General features: G+C 48.6%; 1 protein-coding gene across 1 annotated transcript in view; it reads right to left on the bottom strand.

Annotated features, from left to right (window-relative positions):
• Positions 1-5,074: 5,074 nt before the first annotated feature.
• Positions 5,075-17,138, bottom strand: part of TMEM72 (transmembrane protein 72) — a 54,820-nt gene continuing 42,756 nt past the window's right edge. The window contains exons 4-5 of the mRNA XM_029059125.2: positions 13,065-13,204; positions 5,075-6,300 (exon numbers count right to left, since the gene is read on the bottom strand). Of these exons, the coding sequence (XP_028914958.1) occupies positions 5,825-6,300; positions 13,065-13,204 (616 nt within the window). The 3' untranslated portion in view covers positions 5,075-5,824. The remainder of the gene's footprint in view (positions 6,301-13,064; positions 13,205-17,138) is intronic.

The following is a 17,138-nucleotide window of genomic DNA, read 5'->3' as shown; positions in this document are numbered from 1 at the left end:
AGTTGAACAATAATGATAGTAATAATAATGATGGGAGAGTCCAACACAGTAGTGCTAGAGCGTGTATTTGGGTTGAATAATAATAATGATAAAGGTATTTGTAAAGTGCTTACTATGTGCCAGGCACTGTATTAAACACTGGGATAGATATGACTTATCAGATTGGACACGGTCCCTGTCTCACATAGGGCTCACAGTCTTTATCCCCATTTTACAGATGAGATAACTGAGACACAGAGAAGTGAAGGGATTACCCACGGCCACACAGCAGATAAGCGGCGGAACCGGGCTTAGAACCCAAGTTCTTCTGACTCCCAGGCCCATGCTCTTTCCACTAGGCCACGCTGCTTCTCACTAGGCCACCCTGATAGAGAGAGGAGTCAAGGATGATGGTTATAATAATAATGATGGAATTTGTTAAGCACTTACTATGTGCCAAGCACTGTTCTAAGTTCACTGTTCTCCCCCTCCGCTCCTCCCCCTTCCCCCCCGTTCACCTCCCCTCAGCTAAGCCCCCTTTCCCTCTGCTCTTCCCCCATCTCCCTTCCCCTCCCCTCAGCACTGTGCTTATTTGTATATATTATTTATTACCCTATTTATTTTGTTAATGAGGTGTCCATCCCCTTGATTCTATTTATCGTGATTATGTTGTCTTGTTTTTGTCCATCTGTCTCCCCCCATTAGACTGTGAGCCCGTCAGTGGGCAGGGATTGTCTCTATCTATTGCCGAATTGTCCATTCCAAGTGCTTAGTACAGTGCTCTGCATATAGTAAGTGCTCAATAAATACTACTGAATGAATGAATAAGTGCTGGGGTAGATACAAGGTAATCACATTGTCCCACGTGGGGCTCACAGTCTTAACTCTCATTTTACAGATGAGGTAACTGAGGCCCAGGGAAGTTAAGTGGCTCGTTCAAGGTCACACCGCAGACAAGTAGCAGAGCCGGGATTAGAACCCGTGTCCTCTGACTCCCAAGCCCGTGCCCTCGCCACTAAGCCGTGCTGTTTCTCTAGGCTACGAGTAACCAACACCAAGTCACTTCGTGTGGGTGTGCCTCCGTTTCTCCACTGGCACTGATTCTGTGTTGCTGTTGGATGAAATTGAGAAGTTTGGCTTCCCAGTTTGTGTTCCTAAAAGGGCGGGGGAGGCAGGAGCGGAATATAACCAAAAGCAGCGCCAAATTGAAAGTAGGGGAGGGAGGCAAGAAGGACCTGAGTCTACCTGCGATCTCTTCCCCTATAAACTAACCGTCCGCCTCCAGGTCGCCTCCTTCTCAAGGCCCCAGACGGTGTGGCGAAGCTGTCCTTCAAGTCTTTCTGTGGGGGATGAGCAATGTCTGTCTCTCATTCATTCAATCGTATTTACTGAGCGCTTACTGTGTGCAGAGCACTGTACTAAGCCCTTGGAAAGTACAGTTCGGCAACAGATTCGGCAACTCTCCACATAGAGCTCTATGTGGGCAGGAATAGCATCTGCCAACTCTATCGTACTGTACTTTCCCAAGTGCTTAGTACATGTTTTGCATGCAGTAAGTGCTCCATAAATTCCATTGATTGATCAATTGATTGAGGATTTTGATGGTCTCCCCCCCCATCTACATTGTGAGCTCATCATGGGCGGGGATTGTCTCTCTTTATTGCTGTATTGTATTTTCCAAGTGCTTAGTACAGTTCTTAGCACACAGTAAGTGCTCAATAAATACGATTGAATGAATGAATGATTCCCTTTGGTGATTGGACCTAATGTCGAGAGAAGCCGCATGGCCTACCGGAAAGAGCACAGGCCCCGGAGTTAGAGGACCTGGATTCTAAACCCAGGTCCTCCCCTTGTGACCTCGAGCAAGTCGCTTCGCTTTTCTGTGCCTCAGTTACCTCCTCTGTAAAATGAAGATTAAGACCGCGAGCCCCATGTGGGGCAGACACTGTGTCCGACCTGCTTAGCTTGTATCTACCTCAGGGCTCAGTTCGGTGCCTGGCACACAATAAGCACTTAACGCTTACCAGTGAAAAAAAAAATAGCAGATGGGGCCTCCAAACCTTTACTTCATCCGCAATGAATGCTCCACGTATGTCTAAACCAAATTTGACCATTTCGTCATTATCAGTGCCTAGAACAGTGATCAGTGCTTTGAACAGTGCTTGACATATAGTAAGTGATTAATTTTGTTAATGAGATGTACATCACCGTGATTCTATTTAGTTGCTATTGTTTTAATGAGATGTTCATCCCCTCGATTCTATTTATTGCTAATGTTCTTGTCTGTCCCTCTCCCCCGATTAGACTGTGAGCCCGTCAAAGGGCAGCGACTGTCTCTATCTGTTACTGATTTGTACATTCCAAGCTCTGCACATAGTAAGCGCTCCATAAATACTATTGAATTAATGTATGAACAAATATCATCATTATTATTATTATTATTATTATCTGGTATTGTAGCCTGGGAAGCCTGCTGGAAGAGGGAGGGACAACTCATGGACCCAAACCAAAGAATTCAGATAACGCTTGTAGTTATGTGGTTAACGTTAGCGGGAATAATCAATCAGTGGTATTTATTGAGCTCTAACTGTGGGTAGAACACTGTAACAAGCGCTTGGGAGAGTAAAAGACAACAGTTAGCAGACTCATTCCCTGCCCTCAGTGAGTTTACAGTCTAGAGCCTGCAGTTATCTAGAATAGACAAGGAGTGAACCTTTCTAAAACGATCCCGCCAGTGGATTACCTAAAGGACTTAAGTCTGGTTCCAACTGGTGCGTTGGGAATAATAGTAATAATAATAATGATAATTGTGTTGTTTGTTAAGTGCTTCCTATGTGTCGGGCACTGTACTAGGCGCTGGGGTGGATACAGGCAAATCAGTCCCTGTCGCACGTGAGACTCACAGTCTCAATCCCCATTTTACAGATGAGGTCACTGAGGCCCAGAGAAGTGAAGTGAGGTGCCCAAGGACACACAGTAGGCAAGTGGTGGAGTCGGTTAGACTGTGAGCCCGACATTGGGCAGGGACTATCTCTATCTGTTGCCAAATTGTACATTCTAAGCGCTTAGTACAGTGCTCTGCACATAGTAAGCGCTCGTTAAATACAATTGAATGCATGAATGAATGAATCCATGACCCTCTGACTCCCCGGCCCGCGCTCTACCCACTACACCATGCTGCTTCTCATCGCAAGGCTCGGAAACGTTGTCAATCAATCAGTGGTATTTATTGGGCACTTACTGCATGCAGAGCACTGTACTGGGTGCTTGGGGGAGTACAGTGTAACAGAGGTGGTAGACATGTACCCTGCCCACAAAGAGTGAACATTTTAGAGAGGGAGACAGACGTTAAACTAAATTATGGAGAGGGATGTAAGTGTGTGGGGCCGAGGAGGGGCGAATAAAGGTTACAGATCTCAGTGCCAGGTCGACCAAGAAGGGAGAGGGAGTAAGAGAGATGAGGCCTTATTCGGGGAAGGCTTCTTGGAGGAGATGCGATAGGGGTCATGGACGCTGTGCAAGAGACTGTGCAAGAGAAGGGCTACAGCTACTGGTTTTCACTTTCACTCGAGCTCAGAGCTGCCTCAGCACAGGCAGAGGAAGAACTAAGTTCGGAAGAAAAACCTTCTCCCTTCTTTAACAATTAAAACCTTGTCTCTTGACACAACCCAACCTGAGGAGAACCTGGGTCTTCATGAGTCTTGGTGTCTCATACACAATTCTTAAGTCTCCTCAGAGATCTCACTTCCGAAATATGACTGGGGACTCTTCAGAGACAGGAAGAGTATCTTTGAACTTTATTAATAATAATAATAATAATGATGGGATTTGTTAAGTGCTTACAATGAAATAATAAAAATAATAATGTTGGTATTTGATAAGCGCTTACTCTGTGCAGAGCATTGTTCTAAGCGCTGGGGGAGAGACAGGCTCATCAGGTTGTCCCATGTGAGGCTCACAGTTAATCCACATTTTACAGATGAGGGAACTGAGGCACAGAGAAGTGAAGTGACTTGTCCACAGTCACACAGCTGACAAGTAGCAGAGCTGGGATTCAAACCCATGACCTCTGACTCCCAAGCCCGGGCTCTTTCCACTGAGCCACACTGCTTCTCTAAGGACTGTGCCAAGGACTGGTCTAAGCTTTGGGGTAGATACAAGGTAATCAGGTGTGGTGCTCACAGTCTTAATCCACATTTTACAGATGAAGTAACTGAGGCTCAGAGAAGTGAAGTGACTTACCCAAAGTCACACAGCTGATAAGCGGTGGAGCCGGAATTAGAACCCACAGTCTCTGACTCCCAAGCCCCTGCTCTTTCCACTAAGCCACTCTGCTTCTCATATGCCTATTATATCTTCTCATACGCTTAGGACAGTGGTGAGCAGGTGCTGGTCAGATTGATTGACCACAAATCTCCCGAGAGTTGTTTTTCAAAGTGTTTATTGGATTTTAAGTGAGACAAGTTTGAACCAACATTTGAACTTCCTTCCTGAAGCCTTGTCGGCGCAACTTTGAAAGGAAAACGCCCTCAGGAGTCTCTGTACAGGGGTAGAGCGAGACTGAGATGGAGCCTAGGGATAAATTTTGCCAATCTCTCACCTCCCAAATGATGTTGCTGTTTCTGAATCACGGGTGGCCCATCGTGGGGATGTTAGCTTGAGGAGTTTCCCCTAGAGAATAGGTCCAGGGTGGAACATGATGAGAATGAAGACAACTACAAAACGGGTTCCTCTCTCCACTAACCATCCACATTTCTGTGATGAGGAGAGGTCAGGTTGAGGTCTTCCCCTCAGATGGTCTGACTCCCAAGGTCCCCAAGGCCCCCGGGGATGGGGTTCTTTTTAAATCAACTCTCTATGGGCGGTGAGAAGCAGCGTGGCCCAGTGGGAAGAGCAAGTGCCTGAGAGTCAGAAGGTCCTGAGTTTGAATCCCGGCTAAGCCACTGGTCTGCTGGGTGACCTCGGGCAAGTCCCTTCACTTTTCTGTACCTCCGTTTCTTCATCTGTAAAATGGGGACTAAGACCGTGAGCCCCGTGTGGGACAGGGAGTCTGTCCAATCCTATTACCTTGCATCTACCCTAGTGCTTAGTACAGTGCCTGGACATAGTAAGCTCTTAACAAAAGCCATTATTATTATCAATGACACCTTATGTTTCTCCTCTCTCCCAGATTGTACCCTATTAACTTAAGTTTCTTGGACACTCATGAATTGGGTGACCATTATTTCTGAGACATTTGAGTTGCCTTTTCGTAATTAAATATTGCCTACCAACTCAAATGAATTGATTTGAGGTGTTTAAGTGCTTCCATTGTGCCAGGGTCTGCACATAGGAAGTGCTCAATAAAGAACACCGAATGATTGATAATGAGTCTGGAGACACAGTCCAAGTCACGGGAAAATACATGAAGCTAGAAAATCCTTTCCAGGGTTGGTCGTCTCAGAACCGATATATTTTCTTGTCCAGTTTATCACTCCGTGTCTCCTGTTCTCTTCTCGCCCTCTTGCTGACTCTGAAAATTTTTGCAGGTGTCCGGTAAGGAATTCTGCTACATTCAGCTTGAGAAATCATGACTCGACCTATTAACTCAAGGGGTGACCAGCAACAAGTCCCTTCACGTGGGCCTGCCTCAGTTTCTCCACCTGCAACTCATCCATCCTGCTGTGGGGGCGGGGGGGGGGAGCATGAGTAGAATAAAACCTTCTGAGCTCTCCTGAAAGAAGCTAAGGAAGGAAGCCCCGGGTGGAGCAGTGTGTTTGAGAGGAACCCTAAGTGTCCGTGATCCTCCTTTCCAGAATCCTCTGGGTTCAGGGAGATGAAGATCAGGTGAGGTGACCGTGGAGGCTCAGAAGAGACTCGTGGCGGCAAGAGAAGACATGAAGAGAGAGCTCTCTGGGGGAGCGATGATGGGCGTTGTGTCGGATGTAGTTTCCTCGGGCTCGCTGTCCTGGTCTTCAGGGCTCTCCATCGTGGGAGGGATGATTTTAACCACTTTCTCCTCAAAATGCACCTGCTTCTTTCCAGCCGGGGCCTCGGTCGGCTGCAGGGCCAGCTCCATCTTGGCGTCCGGGGCCCTGGCCGGTTGATCTCGGCTGCCCTTCAGGATGCTCTTCATGTGGACGAGGAGCGAGGTCCGGCCTTCCTTAAAGGGGCCGTGGAAAGTGTAGATCTGCTCGGTGTCTCCGCCGCGGGTGCTGCTCACGGCGCTGCCCGAGGGGTCTGTGTATCGCTCTGGGGTCGAAAACAACTCCTGGCCGCTTTTGCTCTTCTTCCGTTTGCTCAGAAGGAAATAGGCCAGGCCAGTGAGGATGAGCATGGAACCTGAGGGGAGGAGAAACATCAGCAAAGACCCCAAGATTGTGCGTCCACTCTCTATACCCTGACTGTTATGTTAGCACCTCTACGGAGTCTAAGGTGAAGCATCTTCTCCTGACTCAGGAGGTGGGCAAGAAGTTTTTGTCGACTAGCTAGAGACTCAGAGACGGGGAAGTCTGTGGTCATCTCTGTGGAGCTGACCTCTTTGCAGACACACTGGGAGGAGGATCACGCTTCTCTTGCTACCGTAATCAACAAAAAGACAGGCAAGTCTGGTCTCACACTCCTTCCCGCTATTATCCTCCCTGACTCCCCATAAATCCTCTGGATTGGGGCCTACGAGTCCCTAGGGAGAAGGAGGAGATCGGCAAATCTTGGAACCCGGAGTGTCACCACACAACCTCCAACCCATAGGTACTTTCAGCAGTTACCCCTGTCCAACCTATAGGAACTTTAAGCAGTTACCTCTGTTAGTTGGGGATAATAATAATGATGACGGTATTTGTTCTATCGTTTCTTCCTCAACCCAGGGTTAATACTGGTGACACTAATAATTGTGGTATTTGTTAAGCGCTTATTTCTTGTCGGTCACTGTACTAATCGCTGGGGTAGATACAAGCAAATCGGGCTGGACACACTCCCTGACCAGGGTAGGTCTCAGGGTCTGAATCCCCATTTTAAAGGAGCGGTAACCGAAGCCCAGAGAAGTGAAGTGACTTTCCCGAGGTCACAGAACGGATGTGGCAGAGCTGGGATTAGAACCCAGGTCCTTCTGACTCCCAGGCCCATGGTCTCTCCACTAAGCTCTATCTGTGCTGTGTCCACTACGACACGCTGTTTCTCACTGTGCCGTGCCGCTTCCTATATCCCAATTTGGATCTAGCATGTCGAAGTACTGGGGCACGTTCTGCCCACATCACAGATCTATGCAGGATATAATAAAATCCACAAGTTGGCCCAGAGAAGCAGGTGGCCTAGTACCCACAGTAGGGGCCTGGGAGTCCGAAGGACTTAGATTCTAAGCCCGGCTTTGCCCCTTGTCTGCTGTGTGACCTTGGGCAAGTCACCTTACTTCTCCGGCCTCAGTTACCTCATTACTGAAATGGGGAATAAGACTGTGAGCGCTACATGGGACAGGGACTGTGTCCAACTTGATTTCATTCATTCATTCATTCAATAGTATTTATTGAGCACTTACTATGTGCAGAGCACTGTACTAAGCGCTTGGAATGGACAATTCAGGAACAGATAGAGACAGTCCCTGCCCTCTGGCGGGCTTACAATCTAATCGGGGGGAGAAGGACAGACAAGAACAATAGCAATAAATAGAATCGAGGGGATGAACATCTCATTAAAACAATAGCAATAAATAGAATCAAGGTGATGTACATCTCATTAACAAAATAAATAGGGTAATGAAAATACAATTGAGCGAATGAGCACAGTGCTGAGGGGAGGGGAAGGGAGGGGGGAGGAGCAGAGGGAAAGGGGGGAAAAGAGGGCTTAGCTGACAGGAGGTGAAGGGGGGGGGGTAGAAGGAGCAGAGGGTAAAGGGGAAGCTCAGTCTGGGAAGGCCTCTCGGAGGAGATGAGCTGTAAGTAGGGTTTAGAAGAGGGGAAGAGAATCAGTTTGGCAGAGGTGAGGAGGGAGGGCGTTCCGGGACAGCGGGGACCGTGGCCCGGGGGTCGACGGCGGGACGGGCGAGAACGGGGGACGGCGAGGAGGTGGGCGGCGGAGGAGCGGAGAGTGCGGGGTGGGCGGTGGAAAGAGAGAAGGGAGGAGAGGTAGGAGGGGGCAAGGGGATGGAAAGCTTCAAAGCCCAGAGTGAGAAGTTTTTGTTTCGTGCGGAGGTTTATAGGCAACCACTGGAGGTTTTTAAGAAGGGGAGTGACAGGCCCAGAGCGTGTCTGCAGGAAGATGAGCCGGGCAGCAGAATGAAGAACAGACTGGAGCGGACAGAGACAGGAGGAAGGGAGATCAGAGAGCAGGCTGACACGATAATCCAGCCGGGATATTACGAGAACCCGTAACAGTTAGATAGCCGTTTGGTTGGAGAGGAAAGGGCGGATCTTGGCGATATTATAAAGGTGAGACCGGCAGGTTTTGGTGACGGATTGGATATGTGGGAAGAGGACAGGACTTGGGAGGGCAAGATGAGGATTAAACATAAAAAAGTAAAATTGGTGTAGGAATACTACTACTACTACTACTACTACTACTACTGCTACTACTTGTGGCATTTGTTAACTTATGACTAGGTGCAAAGCACTGGAGTAATCAACAAATAAATGCATTTGAGTTCAATTACTGAGCACTTACTATGTATAGAGCACAGCTCTAAGCGCTTGGGAGAGTACAATACAACGGAATTAGCAGATTCGTTCCTTGCCCCTAATGATCTTACAGTAGTTTACACTACAAACTGATCAGAAACGGTCTCTGTCCCATAAAGGGCTCGCAGCCTAAGGTGGAGGGATAATTGAATTCCCATTTTACAGATGAGGAAACTGAGTCTCAGAAAAGTGAAGAGACTTGCCCAAGGTCACACAGCAGGCTAGTGGCAGAGCTGCAATTAAAACCCAGGTCTTCTGACTCACAGTCCTGTGCTCTTTCCTCTAGACCACGTTGCTTCTGTTCTCTTTGATTGACTGTGTCCTACCTGATTATATGATGATAATAATAATAATGATGATGATGGTGTTTGTTAAGCGCTTACTATGTGACAAGCACTGTTTTAAACACAGGGGTAGATACAAGGTAATCAGATCATCCCACGTGGGGCTCACAATCTTAATCCCCATTTTACAGATGAGGTCACTGAGGCACAGAGAAGGGAAGTGATTTGCCCAGGCAACGCAGCAGACGAGTGGCGGAGCTGGGGCAAGAAGCCAGGTCCTACTGAGTCCCGGGCGCGGGCTTTGTCCGCTAGGCCCCACTGCTTCTCGTGGTCAGATGCTGCCAAGGCTCTGCCTCAGTGGAACTTGCCTCCCGGCAAGATAATGATAATGCTGGTATTTGTTAAGCGCTTACTATGTGCAGGGCACTCTTCTAAGCGCTGAGGTAGATACAGGGTAATCAAGTTGTCCCACGTGAAGCTCACAGTTAATTCCCATTTTACAGATGAGGTACCTGAGGCCCAGAAAAGCTAAGTGACTTGCCCATAGTCACACAGCTGACAAGTGGCAGAGCCGGGATTCGAACCCATGACCTCTGACTCCCAAGCCCGGGCTCTTTCCACTGAGCCACGCTGCTTCCCGATGGGGCACAGGACTAGCTCTGTCTCACTACAGTGCATTCATTCATTCATTCAGTAGTATTTATTGAGCGCTTACTATGTGCGGAGCACTGTTCTAAGCTCTTGGAATGTACAACTGAGCAACAGATAGAGACAATCCCCTAGTTTGAAAACTCCCTGAGGGCAGAGAGCAAGCCTAGTAACTATTGTTCTTTCCCAAGTGCTTAGGACAGTGTTCTGCACACAGAAAATCCCTTCCAATTAACTTGTACCTATCTCAGCATACGGTGTAGCGGATAGAGCGCAGGGCCTGAGTGTCAGAAGGTCATGGCTTCTAATTCCGGCCCCGCCAATTGTCTGCTGGGTGACCCTAGGCAAGTCACTTCACTTCTCTGGGCCGCAGTTGCCTGTTAAATGGGGATTGAGACTGTGAGCCCCCCGTGGGACAGGGACTGTGTCCATCCCAATTAGCTTGTATCCACCTCAGCGCTTAGGACAGTGCCTGGCACATAGTAAGTGCTTAACAAATGCCACAAATATTATTATTCTTAGAATAGTGCAGGGCACACGGTAAATGCTTAGCAGAAACTACTACAATTATTATTAGAAAGCGCTCTATAAAGACAGTGTGTAGTCCCCGAGATTGTAAACTCCCCGAGATCAGGGCACAGCGTGGCTCATTGGAAAGATCCCGGGCTTGGGAGTCAGAGGTCGTAATAATAATAATATTAGTATTTGCTAAGCGCTTACTATGTGCAGAGCACTGTTCTAAGCGCTGGGGGGAGATACAGGGTAATTAGGTTGTCCCACCTGAGGCTCACAGTCTTCATCCCCATTTCCCCGATGAGGGAACTGAGGCACAGAGAAGTGAAGTGACTTGCCTACAGTCACACAGCTGCCAAGTGGCAGAGCTGGGATTTGAACCCATGACCTCTGACTCCCAAGCCCGGGCTCTTTCCACTGAGCCATGCTGCTTCCTGCGTTAATGGGTCATGGGTTCGAATCCCGACTCTGTCAGCTGTGGGACTCTGGGCAAGTCACTTAACTTCTCCGGGCCTCAGTTCCCTCATTTGGAAAATGGGGATTAAGACTGCGAGCCCCATGTGGGACAAGGACTGTGTCCAATTTGATTAACTTGTCTCCACCTCAGGGCTTAGAACAATTCTTGGCACATAGTGAGTGCTTAATAAACACCCTCATTATTATTAATATTCTCCGGCCCTCAGTTACCTCATCTGGAAAATGGGGATTAAGACTGCGAGCCTCACGTGGGGCAACCCGATTCCCCTGTATCTACCCCGGCGCTTTAGAACAGTGCTCTGCACATAGTAAGCGCTTAACAAATACCAACATTATTATTATTTAATAACTCTACTGTTCTTTTCCAAGTGTTTAGTTCAGTGCTCTGCACTCAGAAAGTGCTCAATAAATACCGCTGATTGACTGTGTCCCTTGGGCATGTCAAGAGTGGGAAGTGGAGGTGAAGGAGATTGGTTTGGCTTCGGTCATGAAGGCTCTGGTTAGGAATAGTGTCTCTGGAATGTTTTTCCCAAGGGGATGGCGTGGCTTATGGGATACTTAATGGACAGAGCACCGGTCTGGAAGTCCGAGGACCTGAGTTCTAATCCCCGCCCTGCCATCTGTCTGCTATGTGACCTAGGGCAAGTCACTTCACTCGAGAGAAGCTGCGTGACTTAGTGGATAGAACACAGACCTGGGAGTCAGAAGGAACTGGGTTCTGATCCCGGCTCCACCGCGTGTCTGCTGTGTGACCACGGGCAAGTCAAGAACAGTGCTTCGCACATAGTAAGCGCTTAACGACTGCCATCATTATCATTATTTTTAACTTTTCCCGGCCTCAGTTACCTCATCTGCAGAATGGGGATTAAGAGTATGAGCCCCTTGTGGGACAGGGACTCTGTCCAACCTGATTAACTAGTGCTTAATATATATTATAATTACTATTATTATTGTTCTCGGCCTCTGTTACCTCATCTGGAAAGTTAATTAATTCATTCAATAGCATTTATCGAGAGCTTACGCTGTGCAGAGCACTAGTACTAAGCGCTTGGAATGTACAATTCGGCAACAGATCGAGACCATCCCTGCCTATTGACGGGCTCACAGTCTAATCGGGGGAGACAGAGAGACAGAAACAGTAGCAATAAATAGAATCAAGGGGATGGACATTTCATTAACAAAAATAAATAGGGTAATAAAAATCTATACAAATGAGCAGACGAGCACAGTGCTGAGGGGAGGGGAAGGGAGAGGGGGAGGAGCAGAGGGAAAAGGAAAAAAAAAGGGGCTTAGCTGAGGGAAGGTGAAGGGGAGCGCAGAGAGGCAGCAGAGGGAGCAGAGGGAAAAGGGGAAGCTCAGTCTGGGAAGGCTTCTTGGAGGAGGTGAGCTCTCAGTAGGGCTTTGAAGAGGGGAAGAGAGTCAGTTTGGCGGAGGTGAGGAGGGAGGGCGTTCCGGGACAGCGGGAGGACGTGGGTCAGGGGTCGACGGCGGGATAGGTGAGAACGGGGGACGGCGAGGAGGTGGGCGGCGGAGGAGCGGAGCGTGCGGGGTGGGCGGTGGAAAGAGAGAAGGGGAGGAGAGGTAGGAGGGGGCGAGGGGATGGACAGCCTTGAAGCTCAGAGTGAGAAGTTTTAGTTTCGTGTGGAGGTTGATAGGCAACCACTGGAGGTTTTTAAGACGAGGAGTGACAGGCCCAGAGCGTTTCTGCAGGAAGATGAGCCGGGCAGCGGAGTGAAGAATAGACTAGAGTGGGGAGAGACAGAAGGAAGGGAGATCTGAGAGAAGGCTGATGCTATAATCCAGCCGGGATATCACGAGAGCCCGTAGCAGTAAGGTAGCCGTTTGGGTGGAGAGGAAAGGGCGGATCTTGGCGATATTATAAGGTGAGACCGGCAGGCCTTGGTGACGGATTGGATGTGTGGGATGAATGAGAGAGCGGAGGCCAGGGTGACACCGAGGTTGCGGGCTTGAGAGACGGGAAGGATGGTCGTGCCATCCACGGTGACAGGGAAGTCAGGAAGAGGACAGGGCTTGCGAGGGAAGATGAGGAGCTCATTTTTGGACATGTTGAGTTTTAGGTGGCGGGCAGACATCCAGGTGGAGACGTCCTGGAGGCAGGAGGAGATACGAGTCTGAAGGGAGGGGGAGAGGACGGGGCGGAGATGTAGGGATTAAGACGGTGAGCCCCATATGGGACAAGAACTGTGTCCAATTTGATTAACTTGTCTCTACCCCAGGGCTTAGAACAATTCTTGGCACATGGTAAGTACTTAATTGACACCATAATTATATTATTAGTATTCTCTGGACCTCAGTTACCTCATCTGGAAAATGGGGATTAAGACGGTGAGCCCCACGTGGGACAAGGACTGCGCCCAACCTGGTGACCTTGTCTCTCCCCCAGCGAATAGAACAGTGCTTGGCAACTAGTAAGCGCTTAGCGGGTACCGTAATTATTATCATGAGGGAAGCGTGTCTGAGTTGGTTCGGAGCAGTGGAGGCCCGGAGGCTGTACCTGGGATGGTCACGTGCCAGACGAGCACCGGGTGCAGGAAACAGGCCACAGACAGCAGCAGGTAGCCGAGGAATTTCTGGAAGCTCCCCGGTTTGGAGGCTTTTTCCCGTAGGGCGTAGGCCAGAGACTCCGGCGGGCACCTGCAAGAGAAACGTTGCCCCCCACCGGACCCCAGCACGCGCTCGGTCACGGCTCGGCTCAGGAGGGCACAGTCCAAGGAGCCCACCCGCCAGCCAGAGGGAGTTTTTCCTCTGTGATCCCTGCTCTTGGTAGGAAGTGCCTCTGCGTTTACTTGAAAAGTCTGGTCCAGAGGAAAGACCATTCATTCAGTAGTATTTATTGAGCACTTACTATGTGCAGAGCACTGTACTAAGCGCTTGGAATGAACAAGTCGGCAACAGATAGAGACGGTCCCTGCCCTTGGACGGGCTTACAGTCTAGTCGGGGGAGACAGACAAAAACAATAGCAGTAAATAGAATCAAGGGGATGTACATCTCATTAACGAAATAAATAGGGTAATAAAATATATATCCAAATGAGCACAGTGCTGAGGGAAAGGGAGAGGGAGAGGAACAGAGGGAAAGGGGGGAAAGGGGCCTCAGGTGAGGGGAGGTGAAGGGGAGGGCAGAGAGGGAGCAGAGGGAGCAGAGGGAAAAGGGGAAGCTCAGTCTGGAAAGGCCTCTTAATGAGCCTGGGATCTAATCCCTGCCCTTCCCCTTAGTAATAATTATAAGAAGAAGAATGATATTTGTCAAGCCCATACTATGTGCCAAGCACTGTTCTAAGCAACTGCAGGAGACACAAGGTTTTTGGGTTGTCCCACGTGAGGCTCACGGTCTTAATCCCCATTTTACAGATGAGTCAACTGAAGCACAGAGAAGCGAAGTGACTCGCCCCAAGTCACACAGCTGACAAGCGGAGTTAGAACACACGACCTCTGACTCCAGAGTCCGTGCTCCTTCCACTAAGCCACGCTGCTTGTCTGCTGGGTGACCTTGGGGTAGTCACTTTCCTTCTCTGGGTCTCAGTCACCTCATCTGTAAAATGGGGATTAAGACTGTGAGCCCAGTGTAGGACATGGACTGTATCCCACTGATTAGCAAGCATTTAATCTAGTGCTCTGTGGCTCAGTGGAAAGAGCCTGGGCTTGGAAATCAGAGATCACGGGTTTGAATCCCGGCTCGGTCACTTGTCAGCTGTGTGACTGTGGACAAGTCACTTCACTTTTCTGGGCCTCAGTTCCCTCATCTGTAAAATGGGGATTAACTGTGAGCCTCACGCGGGACGACCTGATGACCCTGGATCTATCCCAGCGCTTAGAACAGTGCTCTGCACACAGTCAGCGCTTAACAAATAGCAATATTATTATTATTATTACAGTAAGCACTCAATAAATATGACTGAATGAATATCTACCCCAGCGTTTAGCACAGTGCCTAGCACAGAGTAAGCTCTCTATTACTAAAGGACGCTTGCACTCTCTAGTGGCGGAATCTATAGTGGATGCTGAGATCTGGGGAAACCTGAAACAGTCATAGTCGTGGATCATCTGTCAATCGGTCAATAATAATGTTGGTGTTTGTTAAGCGCTTACTATGTGCAGAGCACTGTTCTAGGCGCTGGGGGAGACACGGGGGAATCAGGTTGTCCCACATGGGGCTCACAGTCTTCATCCCCATTTTACAGATGAGGGAACTGAGGCCCAGAGAAGTGAAGTGACTTGCCCACAGTCACACAGCTGACAAGTGGCAGAGCTGGGATTCGAACTCATGACCTCTGACTCCCAAGGCCCGGGCTCTTTCCACCGAGCCACGCTGCAAGCAATTCATCGTGTTTCCTGAGCGCTTACTGTGTTCAGAACAATGTATTAGCGCTTGGGAGATGGCTGCCTTGTGATCGTGGGCAAGTCTCTTCACTTCTCTGTGCCTCAGTTCCCTTATCTGTAAAATAGGGATTAAGACTGTGCCCCATTCATTCCGTCGTATTTATTGAGTGCTTACTGTGTGCAGAGCACTGTGCTAGCGCTAAGCTGCCTCTACCTCACGTAGTAAATGCTAAACAAAAACCGTAAACCCCCCAAATTTGGTAGACTCGTTCCCTGCTCACCACGGGATTACACTCTAGAGGGTGAGCCTACAGGATAATCAGGTACTATATAGGTCTGTCCCACATGGAGCTCACAGTCTAAGTAAGAGGGAGAATAATAGTAATGATAATAATAATGGTATTTTTAAAGCTCTTATTATGTGCCAAGCACTAGAGAAGCAGCTTGGCTCAGTGGAAAGAGCTCGGGCTTGGGAGTCAGAGGTCATGGGTTCGAATCCTAGCTCTGCCACTTGGCAGCTGTGTGACTGTGGGCGTCACTTCACTTCTCTGCGCCTCAGTTCCCTCATCTGTAAAATGGGGATTAAAACTGTTACACCTCACGTGGGACAATCTGATCACTCTGTATCTACTCCAGCGCTTAGAACATAGTAAGCGCTTAGAACATAGCTCTGCACATAGTAAGTGCTTAACAAATACCAACATTATTATTGTTATTATTCTAAGCACTGAGTTAGATACAAGCTAATCAGGTTGTCCCATGTGGGGCTCACAGTCTCAATCCCCGTTTTCCAGAGGAGGGAATTGAGGCCCAGAGAAGTGAAGTGACTTGCCCAAGGTCACACAGCCGACATGTGGCAGAGCCGGGATTAGAACCCACGACCTCTGACTCCCAAGCCTGGGCTCTTTCCACTGAGCCAGATTGCTCCAGAAGAGGCACTGAATCCCCATTTTACAGATGAGGATGTTGGATATTGGATCGTGTCCAACAGGATTACTTTGTTTTTACCCCAGCACTTAGAACAGTGCTTGATGTCTTTTAAGGGCTTAACAGATATAATAACAATAATTATTAGTTATTATTAGATTGGCATGCTTGGTGAGGCTACAAGAAGTGTGGGACCTGTTCTTTGAACTGGCTGGAAAAAAGTTGCAGAAAAGCCCAAGGAGCCTGTTGGAGTTTAGTACCAGGACTTGGAATTTTGGTTTTCTTAGTAATAATAATAATGGTAATACTAATAGCGATCAATGGTTTTTCATTCATTCAGTAGTATTTATTGAGCACTTACTGTGTGCAGAGCACTGTACTAAGCGCTTGGAAAGTACAATTTGGCAACAGAGACAATCCCTGCCCAACAAGGGGCTCACAGTTTTTGAGGGCCTCCTAGTTTTACAGAGCCCCCTATGAAGTATTAAGTGTTGGGGAGACTACAATCCGTCAGAGTCGGTCCACACGTTCCCTGCCAACAGTGAGCTTACAGTCTAAAGGACGATATTAGTGATAACAGTACGATATACAAGATACGATAATATCATTGCATAATAATAAAATGTCCCATGTATTCCTGCACCCCGATTCGGGGGTTTGAAAATGGGAGTCAGGACACAATGGTGATGATGATGCTGTAAGCTTTAGATCGTCAACTCGTTCATTCAGTAGTATTTATCGAGTGCTTACTATGTGCAGAGCACTGTACTAAACTCGCCGTGGGCAGGGAATATGTCTACCAACTCTGCTGTAGCGTACTCTCTCAAGTTCTGAGTACAGTGCTCGGCACCCAATGTATCCTCAGTAAATGCGGAGATGTACATCCCCTGATTCTATTTATTGCTATTGTTTTTATCCGTCCGTCTCCCCCGGTTGGACTGTGAGCCCGTCAGTGGGCAGGGACTGTCTCTATCTGTTGCCGAATTGCACATTCCAAATGCTTAGTCCAGTGCTCTGCACATAGTAAGCGCTCAATAAATACTATTGAATGAATGAATGAAATGCGACTGATGGATGTTGATGATAATGCTAAGCACTTACTATGTGCCAAGCCCTGGACCAAAAGTTGCGGCAGATACTCTACAATCAGATCGGACATGCTGTCGAGGCTGCTGCTGTGGGTGTGCGTGTTGGGGGGGTGGGAGGCTAGTTTAAGGTTAGGATTCAGGCCTGGGCTCCCCTTACTGCCGATCCAGTGCTTGGAACAGTGTCTGGCACATAGTTAGTGCTTAACAGTAATGCTGAGAAGCAGCGTGGCTTA

Source organism: Ornithorhynchus anatinus, chromosome 3, assembly GCF_004115215.2.
Source record: "Ornithorhynchus anatinus isolate Pmale09 chromosome 3, mOrnAna1.pri.v4, whole genome shotgun sequence".
Taxonomy (NCBI): Eukaryota; Metazoa; Chordata; class Mammalia; order Monotremata; family Ornithorhynchidae; genus Ornithorhynchus; species Ornithorhynchus anatinus.
The sequence above is the reverse complement of the archived record's forward strand: the minus strand, read 5'-3'. Positions and strand labels throughout refer to the sequence as shown.